This window comes from Topomyia yanbarensis, chromosome 3 (assembly GCF_030247195.1).
Source record: "Topomyia yanbarensis strain Yona2022 chromosome 3, ASM3024719v1, whole genome shotgun sequence".
NCBI classification, from domain to species: Eukaryota; Metazoa; Arthropoda; class Insecta; order Diptera; family Culicidae; genus Topomyia; species Topomyia yanbarensis.
Genome location: NC_080672.1, coordinates 142,791,298 through 142,803,793, shown reverse-complemented (window position 1 = coordinate 142,803,793; position 12,496 = coordinate 142,791,298). Strand labels below are relative to the sequence as shown.

General features: G+C 39.5%; 1 protein-coding gene across 2 annotated transcripts; it reads right to left on the bottom strand.

The window, feature by feature from the left end:
• Positions 1–338: 338 nt before the first annotated feature.
• LOC131689008 (probable global transcription activator SNF2L1) lies at positions 339–11,925 on the bottom strand. Of its 2 annotated transcripts, none has more exons than XM_058973728.1 (3): positions 11,708–11,925; positions 2,134–2,621; positions 339–2,078 (listed from the first exon to the last, which is right to left on the bottom strand). In XM_058973728.1, the coding sequence occupies exons 1-3, from the start codon at positions 11,792–11,794 to the stop codon at positions 497–499; spliced, it is 2,157 nt and encodes a 718-aa protein (XP_058829711.1). In that variant the 5' UTR covers positions 11,795–11,925; the 3' UTR covers positions 339–496. The 2 variants fall into 2 exon arrangements, with proteins under 2 accessions (XP_058829711.1, XP_058829713.1); XM_058973730.1 differs by lacking the exon at positions 11,708–11,925 and adding an exon at positions 3,093–3,172.
• Between the last annotated feature and the right edge of the window lie 571 nt (positions 11,926–12,496).

The following is a 12,496-nucleotide window of genomic DNA, read 5'->3' as shown; positions in this document are numbered from 1 at the left end:
ACAAAAATTTCAAAAATGAAACTCAAAAGAACAGCTTATATTTAAAAGAAGGCTAACAGCCTTATTCTGCATTACGACGGATCACATTTTCGAACGAATGTAGTTCGATCAAAGCAGGCTCCCGTTTAAATTTGTTGTCGTTATTGAGAATGCGAAGCACATTCGTCCGAAAAAGCGATACGTCGTAATGCAGAATGAGGCTGTAAATCTATCTTTCTATATACACAAAAGTCAATGTTCTGCCAAATGACCTTCAGTGTGATCAATTCGTATAGAGAGTTGTTCTAAGCGTGACGTAATTATCCAAAATGCAGAATAAACATGCGTGATAAAACAATATATTTGTTCATATAAATGGTTTATTAAAGTCAATTATAAGTTATTAAAATGTAACGTTGTATAACAAGTCAATATTTGAAATGAATATGAACTCAAGTGATAACAGTAGGCAAACAAAACATAATCGATAATCCTAACGCTCTTTCAAATCACAGTTTTAGAACTCTTCCTCATCACTCAGTGACTCATATACCCGCAATTTCTTAGCCTTCCGTGGTCTGAAGACGTATCCGGTTGTTTCGGTGGTGGCCAAGTTCACTTCGTGAGCGAATGGGTCAGTCGGCGGTTGAATCGCTTCCAATTCCAGATCCTCGGAGGGCCGTCGTTTCAAGGTAGCTTTCAAGTAAACCTCTTTGAATAATGTCCCATCCTCAGTATTTCGGTCGCCTCGGTCAACCTCGGCGAATATATCTTCCAATTGTCGATCGATAGACTGCAAATCGATACTGTTACCAGTTTCCAGTTGCTCGCTGTGATGCCTGATGGCTGCGAGCATTTCTGCCTCGCCCATACTTTTCTTGATAAGAGCCTTGTCTAGCGCTTGCTTGCGATTCGAATATCTGTACAAAGATTCGTCAACGGTCCCCAGAATAATAAAACGGAACACATGTACCTGCTTCATTTGGCCGATTCGATGGGCTCTGTCTTCGGCTTGAAAGTCTTGCTGTGGGTTCCAGTCTATGTCAAAAAAGATAACCGTGTCGGCAGTAGGTAAATTGATTCCAACGCCACCAGCACGGGTCGTTAGCATGAAAATGAATTTATCTGAGTCAGGGGCATTGAAATCGTCTAAAAGATCTTGCCTTTCTTCAAACTTGGTGTCTCCAGTCAACCGTGAGAATTTATATCCTTTCCACACCAGATAATCATCAATAATGTTAAGCGCCATAACAAACTGCGAAAAAATTAGAACGCGTGATCCACGATTTTTCAGTTTGGTAAGCAGACTATCTAACACAATCATTCGCGAACTGGCTTCCACCAAATGTTGGCCCATTATGTACGGCTCAGGTTCAGCACCAGGCATCAAGTACGGATGGAGTGTAACTTCTCGTAAATATGGAAACAATGTATGCATAGACATGTAGCTGTAACCTGTACTCTGAGCAATCTTGATATCCCTATTCAGAACTTTTTTGGACCAAAATCTCATCATCCGTGTTGGGGGAATGAACAATGTTGTTTTAATCTTTGGTGGTAAACCGAGCTCTACATCTGCTTTAATTCGGCGGAGCAGAACAGGTTGGAGAATATTTTTTAGTCTCACTGCTCGCTCGTGATTGGGATCGATACAATCCTCCACCCTAAACCAGGAGTCAAAATCATCTGCATTTGGAAAGAACTCTGGTAGGAGAAGATTCAACATCGCCCACAATTCGTGAAGATTATTGTTGATCGGGGTTCCCGTTAGGAACAATATGCTTCGGTAAGTCAAATTTCGAAGCTCGCGAGAAAGGCGCACATTTTCGTTCTTACAGCGCTGAGCCTCGTCAATAACCACGTACTGATAGTTAATACGCCTGAAAGCAGACATTTCTGTCGCGAAAAAATCGTAGCTGGTTACAACCACATCCCAGGTCCGACGATGTGCATTTAAAATCGCGCGTAAATCTCGCTTTTCGTCTTTATAACAGTGACCGTGCAGAACACGGCAAGCGGGCAAGAAGTGTTGAAATTCTCGTTCCCAATTACTGATCGTCGACAATGGAACGATGACTAAATGAGGACCTTTAATTTTCCTACAAACGAAAATTAGTCAAATACGTTTTTTTCTATTAAAACCATTAGACTTACTTGTAATGTCGCAAATATCCTAGCATTGCGATTGCCTGCAGTGTTTTACCCAAGCCCATTTCATCGGCCAAAATTCCGTTAATGCCGTTGTTATACATCGATATCAACCAGTTCAGTCCCTCGATTTGGTAGTCTCGCATTTGACCATTGATGAACGACGGTGATTTAGCAAAGTAGGATTCGTTAGAATCGTTCTGGTGCTCCTCGACCGTATCCTGATGCTTTCGTCGCTTGTCCCCTTGTACAATCGGCTTTGCAACATTGTTATTGTTTTCTTCTAACGGTGCACGATGCCCCGCAGCCGATTTGGCTCGATCTAGTATACGTTGCTGGGTAAATCTCGTAAACTGGCCGAACTTATCCTCCAGGTACTCTAACCGACGCATGCGAGCTGTTGATCGATCCTGATGGTACTCCTTCTCAACAACAGAATCGTTGGCAGTTTGATTCAGTGCCATGACATCGCTAGCTGTTGTAGATTGTTGTCGCTGTAAGCAAATGAATAAAAAAATATTTAAAGATGATTGCCCTTACCCATACAAAAGTATTCAACGTGTAAAACGAACCAGAGAGTCTCTCTTTTGATCCTATATGAGCGAATGGATCCTATTTGTATGCACAGGCCCAAATATTTAAGGGCCTTTGGTACAAATACAACAAATCTCGAGTACTTTTTCAAATGGACGTAAGTAACATTGAGAGCCTCTCTTTGTTTACTTTCTCTTTCGTTTATTACGACGTCATTACAACACTTTGTACTAATTTTCCAGTACATATCGAAAGCCGACGGTTTTTACTACAATATTATGCAAAGAGTAGAGTAGTAAATGTTGAAATGGCCGAGTAATGAACAGAAGAGAAAGACCTCAAAGAGAATCTCTCATTGTTACTTACGTCCATTTGAAAAAGTACTCGAGAAATAGTATCTCAACATTTTTTGTGGAAAGGACGATACTTACAAACATAAAGTGAATTGTCTATACGTGTGAATGAAGGTTTCGAAACACAACAAATTCACATAATATTTTTGATTCTATGATATGGGCGAAACTGTATTTTTCTTTATTCAAAGTTTCGCGCTCCACGCTCCATGCAAACCGTTGGAGCGATATTCTGGTTTTGTGTAGGGTACGCTATTGACGTATTGAAGTAGCCCCAGTAGTCAATATCAATATTCTTGTATCGTGTAGGGTCCGTTTAGTGAAGCAATCTTATCAATTGGTTTGTTCCAGTCAGTGCGGTAAAATATCAATTTCAAACGAAAATAATTGTTTCAAATGAAACTTCGAGCCTTTCACTGTAAACATACCACCACTATATCCCGCTCGGACGTGCCTGGCAGGATTCCCCCCAGATAGCCGGCAGCGAAATAAAAACTTTGGCAGAATTCCTGGGGGTTTGGCTGGCAGAGCGCTGCCCAGCCGGCCGGCTCAAATGCAACAACCGTTTCTGGCAGAATTTTTCGCCTTACGGTTATTAACGGTTTTTTCTGCCGGATTTCTGCCAGGCACGCACCGGCAGGACCGGTTTTGTACCGCTTCAGGTTTTGCTTGTATTTTTTCTTAATTTTTTATTAATTTTATGTAAATTTATAATAAAAACATGTCTGGAGACATGAAATCCATATTACTTACCTTGTTTGAAACCAAAATCTTTGCTTCTTCCTATTTTTTCATCTGCCAAAACTATCCTTCTTGGAAAAATATAAATATGGCGAAAATGAAATAACGATAAACAAAACAGAACCGGTGAGGCGAATCTGCCTGCCATAACTGGAAGGAGTATAGCTGAATTCTGGCAGCGCCATTTTGATAATTTTGACAGCTGCCGGAATCCTGACGGATTTTTGCTGGCTGCCCGTTTTTCTTCCAAGCGGGATCAGTTGAGTTCGGCAGCCGTCTTCGTTTGAGTCACTCAAAGTTCACTGTCAATTGAATAACAGGTTCTAGTCATTTGACGTTTTTGCCTGTTTAGTTTCTATTGAACACCAACCTCACATTAGCACGGTCTCAGCTAATGGAAGTGAACCATTCCAATGAACCACTCACACATGAATATGAAGGAACACTCACTGACATAAAAATAACTCCGACCAAGATAATAAATAATATAGGGTAAAGGCTATGATAAGACGAGGCAACTCAAGACGGATACAGGTACGAGCATTTTTTCTAAGGAGTAAGGTTGTATTTTTTTTCGATGAAGCTGATAAATCAGGAGGATATGAAAAAGAAAAGAATAAAACAAATGACGTAGTGGGCTTTTCTGCTTAACAAACATAAAACAAATTCACTCAAAAATGACAAATGTTCCGAACCTTTCTTTCTCTTCTTCTTGGAGAGTTTTCTTTCCTTTCTTGTGCCCTGGTGAATAATTGTTGACAGATGACTGTATGCAACTAGCGAGGTTGGCAGTGCAGCCAATTTCTTTGTCATATTTAGATATGTTGCTATAATACACATAATAATGACTGTTTTATTAACTCACATTTCGCCAAAATATATCTGGAACTAATCAATCCAAGATTTTTATCATATACTACATGTTTCTAGCAAATTTGGTCAGCATAACAGCCTATTCATCAGAATCAAATTTGCCACAAACTTTGAAATAGAGATGGACGTACTACTAAAATACAGAAATATACAGAAATCGTATTACTAGTTGCTTTATCTTGTCTTAGGTGTAAACGGGCGAACTCGTTAAAGGTCCAAGATGATAGATAACGGAAATCGATGGTTAGTCATTTTAAATGAAGGCGTAGTTGGTTGAGTGGTAAGCGTGACAGCCACCCATCCCAGTTAGTCTGGGTGCAATCCCAGCCGAGGTCGCTGAGATTTTTCTGAGGTGTAAAATCTTCCTTCGGAAGGGAAGTAAAGCCGTTGCCTAGCAAAAGCAAGTATCGGACTAACGTTCCTTCTGCGATCTACGTTCGGGCCAGCCCGGCGCCGGTTTTGTTCAATAAACACTTTAGGATTACCAGGAGTTGCACATTGAAAGATGTTTCCCTAATCCCAAGCACTACTACTGATTCCCTGTGCAACTTCAGCTAGTCTAGATCGATAACGGAGTAGCAGCTACGGGTGGTCGTACAAGGTCAAGCTCAAGCTCAAGCTCGATGGTTAAAGTCATTTTTAAATCAGAGATGAGGGCAACATGGATACCATTTGAAAGGAGGTTAGGCCATTTTGAAATCCAAGATTGCGGCCTATAGTGACCAAGAAACTGTGAAAACAACTATCAATATGGGTATCATTTAAAATAATCGTAAAATACCGTAATTTATGAATTTAGGCCATTTTGAAAACAAAGATGGCGGTTTCGGGTAACCACCACAGTAAAAACCATGATCAATATATATCTATATCGCTTTTGCAATGATGGTCACTAGATGACGGAAACTGATGATTGAGGACATTTTGCAATCAATCAATCCAATATGGCGCCTTTTGGTTACCTCAAATCAATAAACCCACCTTCGATATGACCTATTTATAGCATTCATATCGAGCAGAACCTTTTCGAATTCTTTCTGAAAAAAAAGATTCTCGTAGACTATAGACTGTGCTCGTAATGTGTTCCTATATAACCAGTGTGGAAATGTTTTACCTCTTCACCATGTCATCGGAATTGTACACAGGGAACTATTGGTAGAGGTGCAAATAAATAGATGAATTACATATTTGATTTTAGCAATGAATTTGACAGCTTCGTACAATTATGATAGCATACTGCGGCTATCATATTTCTTTTTCAAATTTTCTTAAATTCGCAGAGTTCAGACGAAAATAATGAATCTACTAATAACAGCTTATTGAAACTGGTTGCAATGAAAAATGTTATTTGGTAGTACGTTCATCTCTATAATATTTTTGTTGCAAATTTGATTCTGATGAATAGGCTGTTATGCTGGCCAAATTTGCTAGAAACATGTAGTATGTGATAAAAATGTTGGATTGATTAGTACCAGATAAATGCGAAATGTGTGTCAATAAAACGGTCATTATTATGTGTATTACAGCAACATATCTAAATATGACAAAGAAATTGGCTGCACTGCCAACCTCGCTAGCTGCATACACTCATCTGTCATCTGGCACAAGAAAGGCATGATAACCAAAAATACGAAGCCAGTTGTCTCTTTTTGTCTTAGGTTTACCCGGATCTCATTTGACTGGTGCTCACTGGGGAAATTGAAAGCTGATCTATTCATTTGAGAGGATCAAACGAAGGAGGTTGAATATGAATTGCGACTCATTTGAAAGCAGCGGTGAGTGAAGTGCCATGAACCCAGCTTCAGATTAACAACAACTGATGCGTTAAATGAATGTGAATGCTACTGCAGACGACTGATTGACTGCGTTCATTCAGTTTCGATTGAATGAAATGAAATTTTACTGCACTGGTTCCAGTACAAGGAAGTTGTTACTCCGTAGTAGGCAGGAGCACAAAATACTTGCTCCTTTTTACTCCGGCTTGCTACCAGATAAAAAACAGAACGGATTTTCTCCGGAGTACTTCCAGTTTCTCCTGCTACTGGAGCAAACCTTTGATCATGGTCTTGTGTAGGGTTTGCTTCATGCCATTCTCCTTGTCCTGACAAAAAGTTTATCCACCAGGCTTTCGTTCAATTAATAAATTACAAATTACAAAAATCGAACTGGGACTTTCCAATGCGCAAATTGGTTAAAAAAACGTATATAAAGTTTTCGTTCTACAAATTATCGAGCAAAAATGTAACAGGCTACTTTTAATTATATTGTCGTGACTAACGACTTACCTTTCAATACAGGGCCCTTTACAAAATTTCGGAAGAAAAATGATGTGAGCTGTTGAACGCTTATATCTTTTGTTGTACTGAATGGATTTATTCAATTTCTTCGGCATTTTGTCTAAAATATTTGTACCAATGTTGTATTAAATTTTGGAATATGTAGGACATTCATTATCAACGGAAAAATAGTATTTTGAAAAATCTTTCGAAAACGACTTGGAGAAGTGAAAATTTTCAGCCCATCCCGCACAGAGCCGTCAATATGGTGCACCAGCCGAACAACAGAATAATAAAAAGTTTTAAATATAGGTCCACTGCATGTTTGTTCCTATGATTATTCGTATTGGGTTGCTTGACGAGAGCAGTTGGTGGGGAATGTCATTAGAAGCCGGACGGAAATGAAAGGCTCATGATCGCACGAGAACGAGCGAGAAAGCGATAGTAGTGCAAATTAGCGAAAGCGTTACGTACATTTTGAACCTTAATAACTTTCCTTCTACTAAACGGATTGCTAATCTTGTTTCATAAATCGGAAGGAAAACGTTCAACACTTGCTACCGATACGTTGTTTGCTATATAAAATTTGCTTGAATAGTTCAAAAACTACTTTAAATGAGAATCAACATTAATGATAAAACCTATAAATAGGGGGGTCGCAGCTTTTCTCAAATTTCAATGTGGCATCCCTGAGCCAGACGCAGTGCATAACGGACGAGCGTGCTAGATGGTCGTGAGAAGCTGCATCGGATGACCAAAACATATCGACTTCCACCGGAGAGAAGAAGAAAAACGTTGGTGGAGGTGGTGGCGATGAGAAGGCCAAAGGCTGCTGCTAAGAAACGCAGTCACTGTCAGGCGGTAGCAACTGCCACTCAAAATGCCACCAAAACATCGAAGGCTGCAGCGAACAAGCCAAAGACTACAAAGCCAAAGGCCGCCAAACCTGCCAAGAAAGCTGCCCGAAGATAAGTAAATTCACGCGTCTCTAATGTTGCCAACAGTCCTTTTCAGGACTAACAAAATAATTGTAAAGAATTAGTGGTGCTTATTTTCCGTTAGCGCTGTTAATTGTGAATGGATTTGTGTCATAGTTTTATGCAAACCGTCCTTAGGATGAATATATAATGGGAATAGAATTTTATTCGGAAGTTCCTTTTATTAATTTGTATAATTAATAATTATTGTTAGTTATTTGTTATTGTTATTTATCAGTGTGCAATCGGGCTGTCTCAACAACCTATTTCTGCAACCTATGTGCATTAACTGTACACCTACCGTCTATCCGTTGCACTTGACAGTGTGTGCAGTGCTTTATGGTCACACCTATGACCGCGCACCTGGCTTCCCATGAGCGTTTTGGCGGCTCAGAGGTGTCCTTCCATGTTGCTCAGGGATACATTGGTCCTATACACATCCATGCATACATACGGGCTTACATTCATACATACATACAAACTATTTGGCGCAAGTTTAGAGCGTGTAACGTCGTGTCATCTAGTCTGTCATCCTATGGAAAATCATCCTACCATCGCCTTGAGGTCAACGTCATATTGGCAAATTTCGCATTGAATCCACTTCTGTCTCTTCCTAATTTCCTTTTTGTCTCCTAGGTCCGAAGCGGATCAATCGACTATTAATTGAAACGGTAAACATACTAGCAGTATTATTAGTCCTTACTCGCGAATACTTTTCGTACAACTGTGCTGTTTCTTCTCTATCTTATGACATAACTCGATTATCCCTGTTCTAGTCAATATACATATTCATTACATTATGGACCAGGCAAACCCTTAATTTTTCTATTATTATTATCCTGAGTAGCTATACCAGTGAAGGTATTTTAGGATTTCGTTAAAAAGAATCTCTGCCAATAAAGGCGTAAGCAATATTTATCCACATAAAGTTTGCTCGAAACGAATGTCCGCCTGGTTCGACTCGAACAGACCACACCGACCCGAAAGGGTTGCTTATCATTTCTGAGAGCCGGTGTGCTTGATCGAGTTTAATAATCATAAGAACAAATCCTGAATAATTAACTATCTCATAGGTGCCAGTCCTGCACTCCTTTCCTGAACTAGCCTCATACTCACGATCAAAAGAGTCGACAACTAGTAGGATCTACATGTCCCCCACCCAAGCGAATTGATCAACTTGCAAGTAGGAGCACACATCTACCAACCAGCCAAGAAGACTTCCGAATCAATGAGAATGGACCATGCCAGTCGAAGGCCACAGGCCCAGCGCCATCTCGTACAGTGTCATTGTCATTTCTCAGCCCACCCTCTGGCAGACGTTCATCCGCCCATCTAGACTCTGTCAAGATGAGAACCTACAAAGCCTAACTGTTCGTATGTGCTAGTCCGTTTAGATTTTGGTTTGCTGAAACGAAACAAGAAAAGCAAAATAATTGTGATTAGTGTCGTAGTTATAATAAATAAGTAAACGATTTCTCCTCTGTTGTCCGTTCCCTTGTTCGCAGTCCTCCCTCCTGTTCCTGATCTGTTTGGGCCACTGGCTTTCCGTTTCCTTGGCCGTCACGCTCGATCCGCATCAATCCGCACATATCATGGCAGGAGAAACAAATGAAAAGACAAAACAAAATGAAAATAAATGGACGTCTGCTATCTGTGCCTAAATTGATGTTGCTTCTCAGTTTTGCACGACCCAGGGGGGACTTGGCCTTGATCCCAATGCTCTGTCACCGATGTTACGTGATATTCGTTATGGAATATTCTTTGTTTGGGGGCCATTCATAAACAATGTTGTACTTTTTTTTTATCCCTGATCCGCTGATACGTCTAAAATTCATTTTTAGTTTTTATCTCGTTACGTGACGCTCTTCCCCTATTGTCAATATCCATCATCATTTATGAATGGTCCCCTGGTGATATATTTAGAGCAGACAATCCAATGAAAAATGGATTGACAGGATTTAAGTGCGCTCTTGGCGCCTTGTGTCACATCTTCATGTTTGTTATACATATTAAGAATACCAAAGCATGCGATGTGATGACCGGAAGATTAGAGAAGCAACTCCTCCCCTTCCCCCCCTATTTGTATAATTAATAATAATTATCATATAAAAAATATTTTTCAAATTAATCTACAAACCAGAAGGTTTTTGCAAATCCTTCGAGAAAACCGGTGAATGTGGCAACCCTGCCGCTAAGCGAAAGCTACACCAAAACGAATGATGAAAATATTTTCATTTATCGCGCAAAAGGATGGCCTTCCATCTGCACCGAAAAGTTAATAAATAAGCCTTGATGCAAAGCGTACTCATTCGATGTGAGCTGCGAAAGGGGAATGTTCATATTTATGTACGCAGTAGAAACAAATCGTCGGCAAGGTTTGAATCGTTTCAAAAGATTCTCGTCTTGTATCACCATAGTTATCTACAAACCGTCCTTATTAGGACGAATGCAAAATGAAAAAGATGGGTTGGTAATGTATATGACATAACAGGGGTGTCGTAAACACACCAAGTTATTTCAAGTCTTGCAAAGCATAAATTTACATAATTTCAATGATTGTTCCTATATGAATGAAATGACAAATTTTCAGGTTAACACGGCAATAACTTTGCAATTTATAGAACATTTTTATATTTTTAGTTATCATATAACTGTCATCTCTTCCAAACAACTTAACCCTCTGCTGCTAACCCCGTGGTTTTGTGGGGTTAAGGAGAATCATTGTAAAATGTCCAATACATGATTTTATGTTGTTACCTCCACTTAAACCACTTCAAAACACTCCCACCTGTCATACAAGTACATTGTCTGCTTGTTGAGATCATATGAAATTATTGACCTGTATTCAATGCGAAGAACTCGGTAGTAAAATTGTTTTACTGAATAGATTAACGAGCGGAATCCCCAGAAAAATTTCGCTGACCCCGGTGAATCGAAATTAATGCGCAAAATTTAGCCATTTATGATACAAGCTGAATTTTAAGAATATGATCATCGCGGTTATGTCTCGGACATTACTCGCACCTAGTCTTTCGCTAAGCGTGATTCATTTCTGCACGCTAGGAAAAAGATTCCGATGGTTGTTTCGAGATTTTATCATTGATATTTCAAAGCAAGAAAATATGAAATTTGTTCATTTCATGAATGAATGTCTCAACGAGCTTAGAATCCAGCGCATCCCCTATCAACGCAGACGCCAACAACAAAGGTTCTTTTCAGAACCACCATAATTATTGTAAAGAATAACTTGAAACATTCCCGCATATTTCATTGAGTATCATTCGATTTGAATTACAAGTCAAACGAGTAGTCACGACACTCCGGTTATGTCCTAGAAATTACCCACCCATCTTTTAATATTAATAAAAGTCTGACAATAACGGATTTTAATTCGCACGACTATTAAGCGGCCCTTACACGTTCAATATTTTCGTCAATACGAGTATTGACGATATTGTTACAATATTTCAGTCCCGTTTGAAATCCACATCGTCAATAATTTTTTTTCCATTACACGTACAATACTTTTGTCAATACACTCTAGTATTGACAAAAATATTGAACGTGTAAGGCCCGCTTTACATTGTTCTATACTAGAGGTTCATCCTTGCCTTCTACCAACAAAGCGAGTTTTATGAAGCATTTTCTGTACTTGACTTATTTTCGGTCGATCATTTATGCATGTCATGCCATACCTAATATGAAATTTTTTTTCGCATATTATGAAGAGTAGATTTTTAACAGCTAGATTGCTTGGATGTAAATCTCAACGAGGAACCCCACAATGCTGCCAATAGGGCTTTTCCGTTGAACGTTGAATACCTACCTCCATGAATCCATCAGATCCATAGCTGATACTGAGTTGGCCATTAGCTCGTGGGATGTCCTCGCTTGATACTACTTCTTCGCTCATTGTCCACTTTATTTCATTCGGTACCAAATGAAATAAATTAGATATCACAGAATTTCTATAAATTAACAAAACAGATCACAGAAAACATGTAACAACTCGTCCACCGTATCGTACACCGACTGTGCCGAAACATACACTGTTGCCAAGACGCAGGGATGCCAGGTGATATTTAAATCTGTGTCACTGAAAACGTACAAATTTGCTGAAAACAAGATGTGATTTTTTTTTGTTTTTGCGCGACACAAAAATTAAGCGCAAGGTAAAAAATTGAGAAATCTGTGCTAATCTGTGCATTGTAGAAAAAAGCTGTGGAAATCTGTGCATTAAAACAGAAAACTGTGAAAATCTGCAGTTTTTGCAATCTGTGCAGCATATTTAAAATCTGTGAAACACAGATAAATCTGTGCACCTGGCATCTCTGCCAAGACGATAAAATAAAGGACGATTCAGACGATACACCAGTTTCCGTCAATGTCAACGGGACGTCACCGTTCCGTCAGGATAAGTTTAATACTTTTCTCTTGTGCCCGTTCACACGTGCCGTACGTCAAAACGTTCCGTGCCGTTGATGTTGTGTGTGAATGCCTCCATCTAACTGCACGTAACTTATCCTGACGGAACGGTGACGTTCCGTTGACGTTGACGGAAGCTGATGTATCGTCTGAATCGTCCTGTATCGTGTGAATCGTACTTAAATCACTG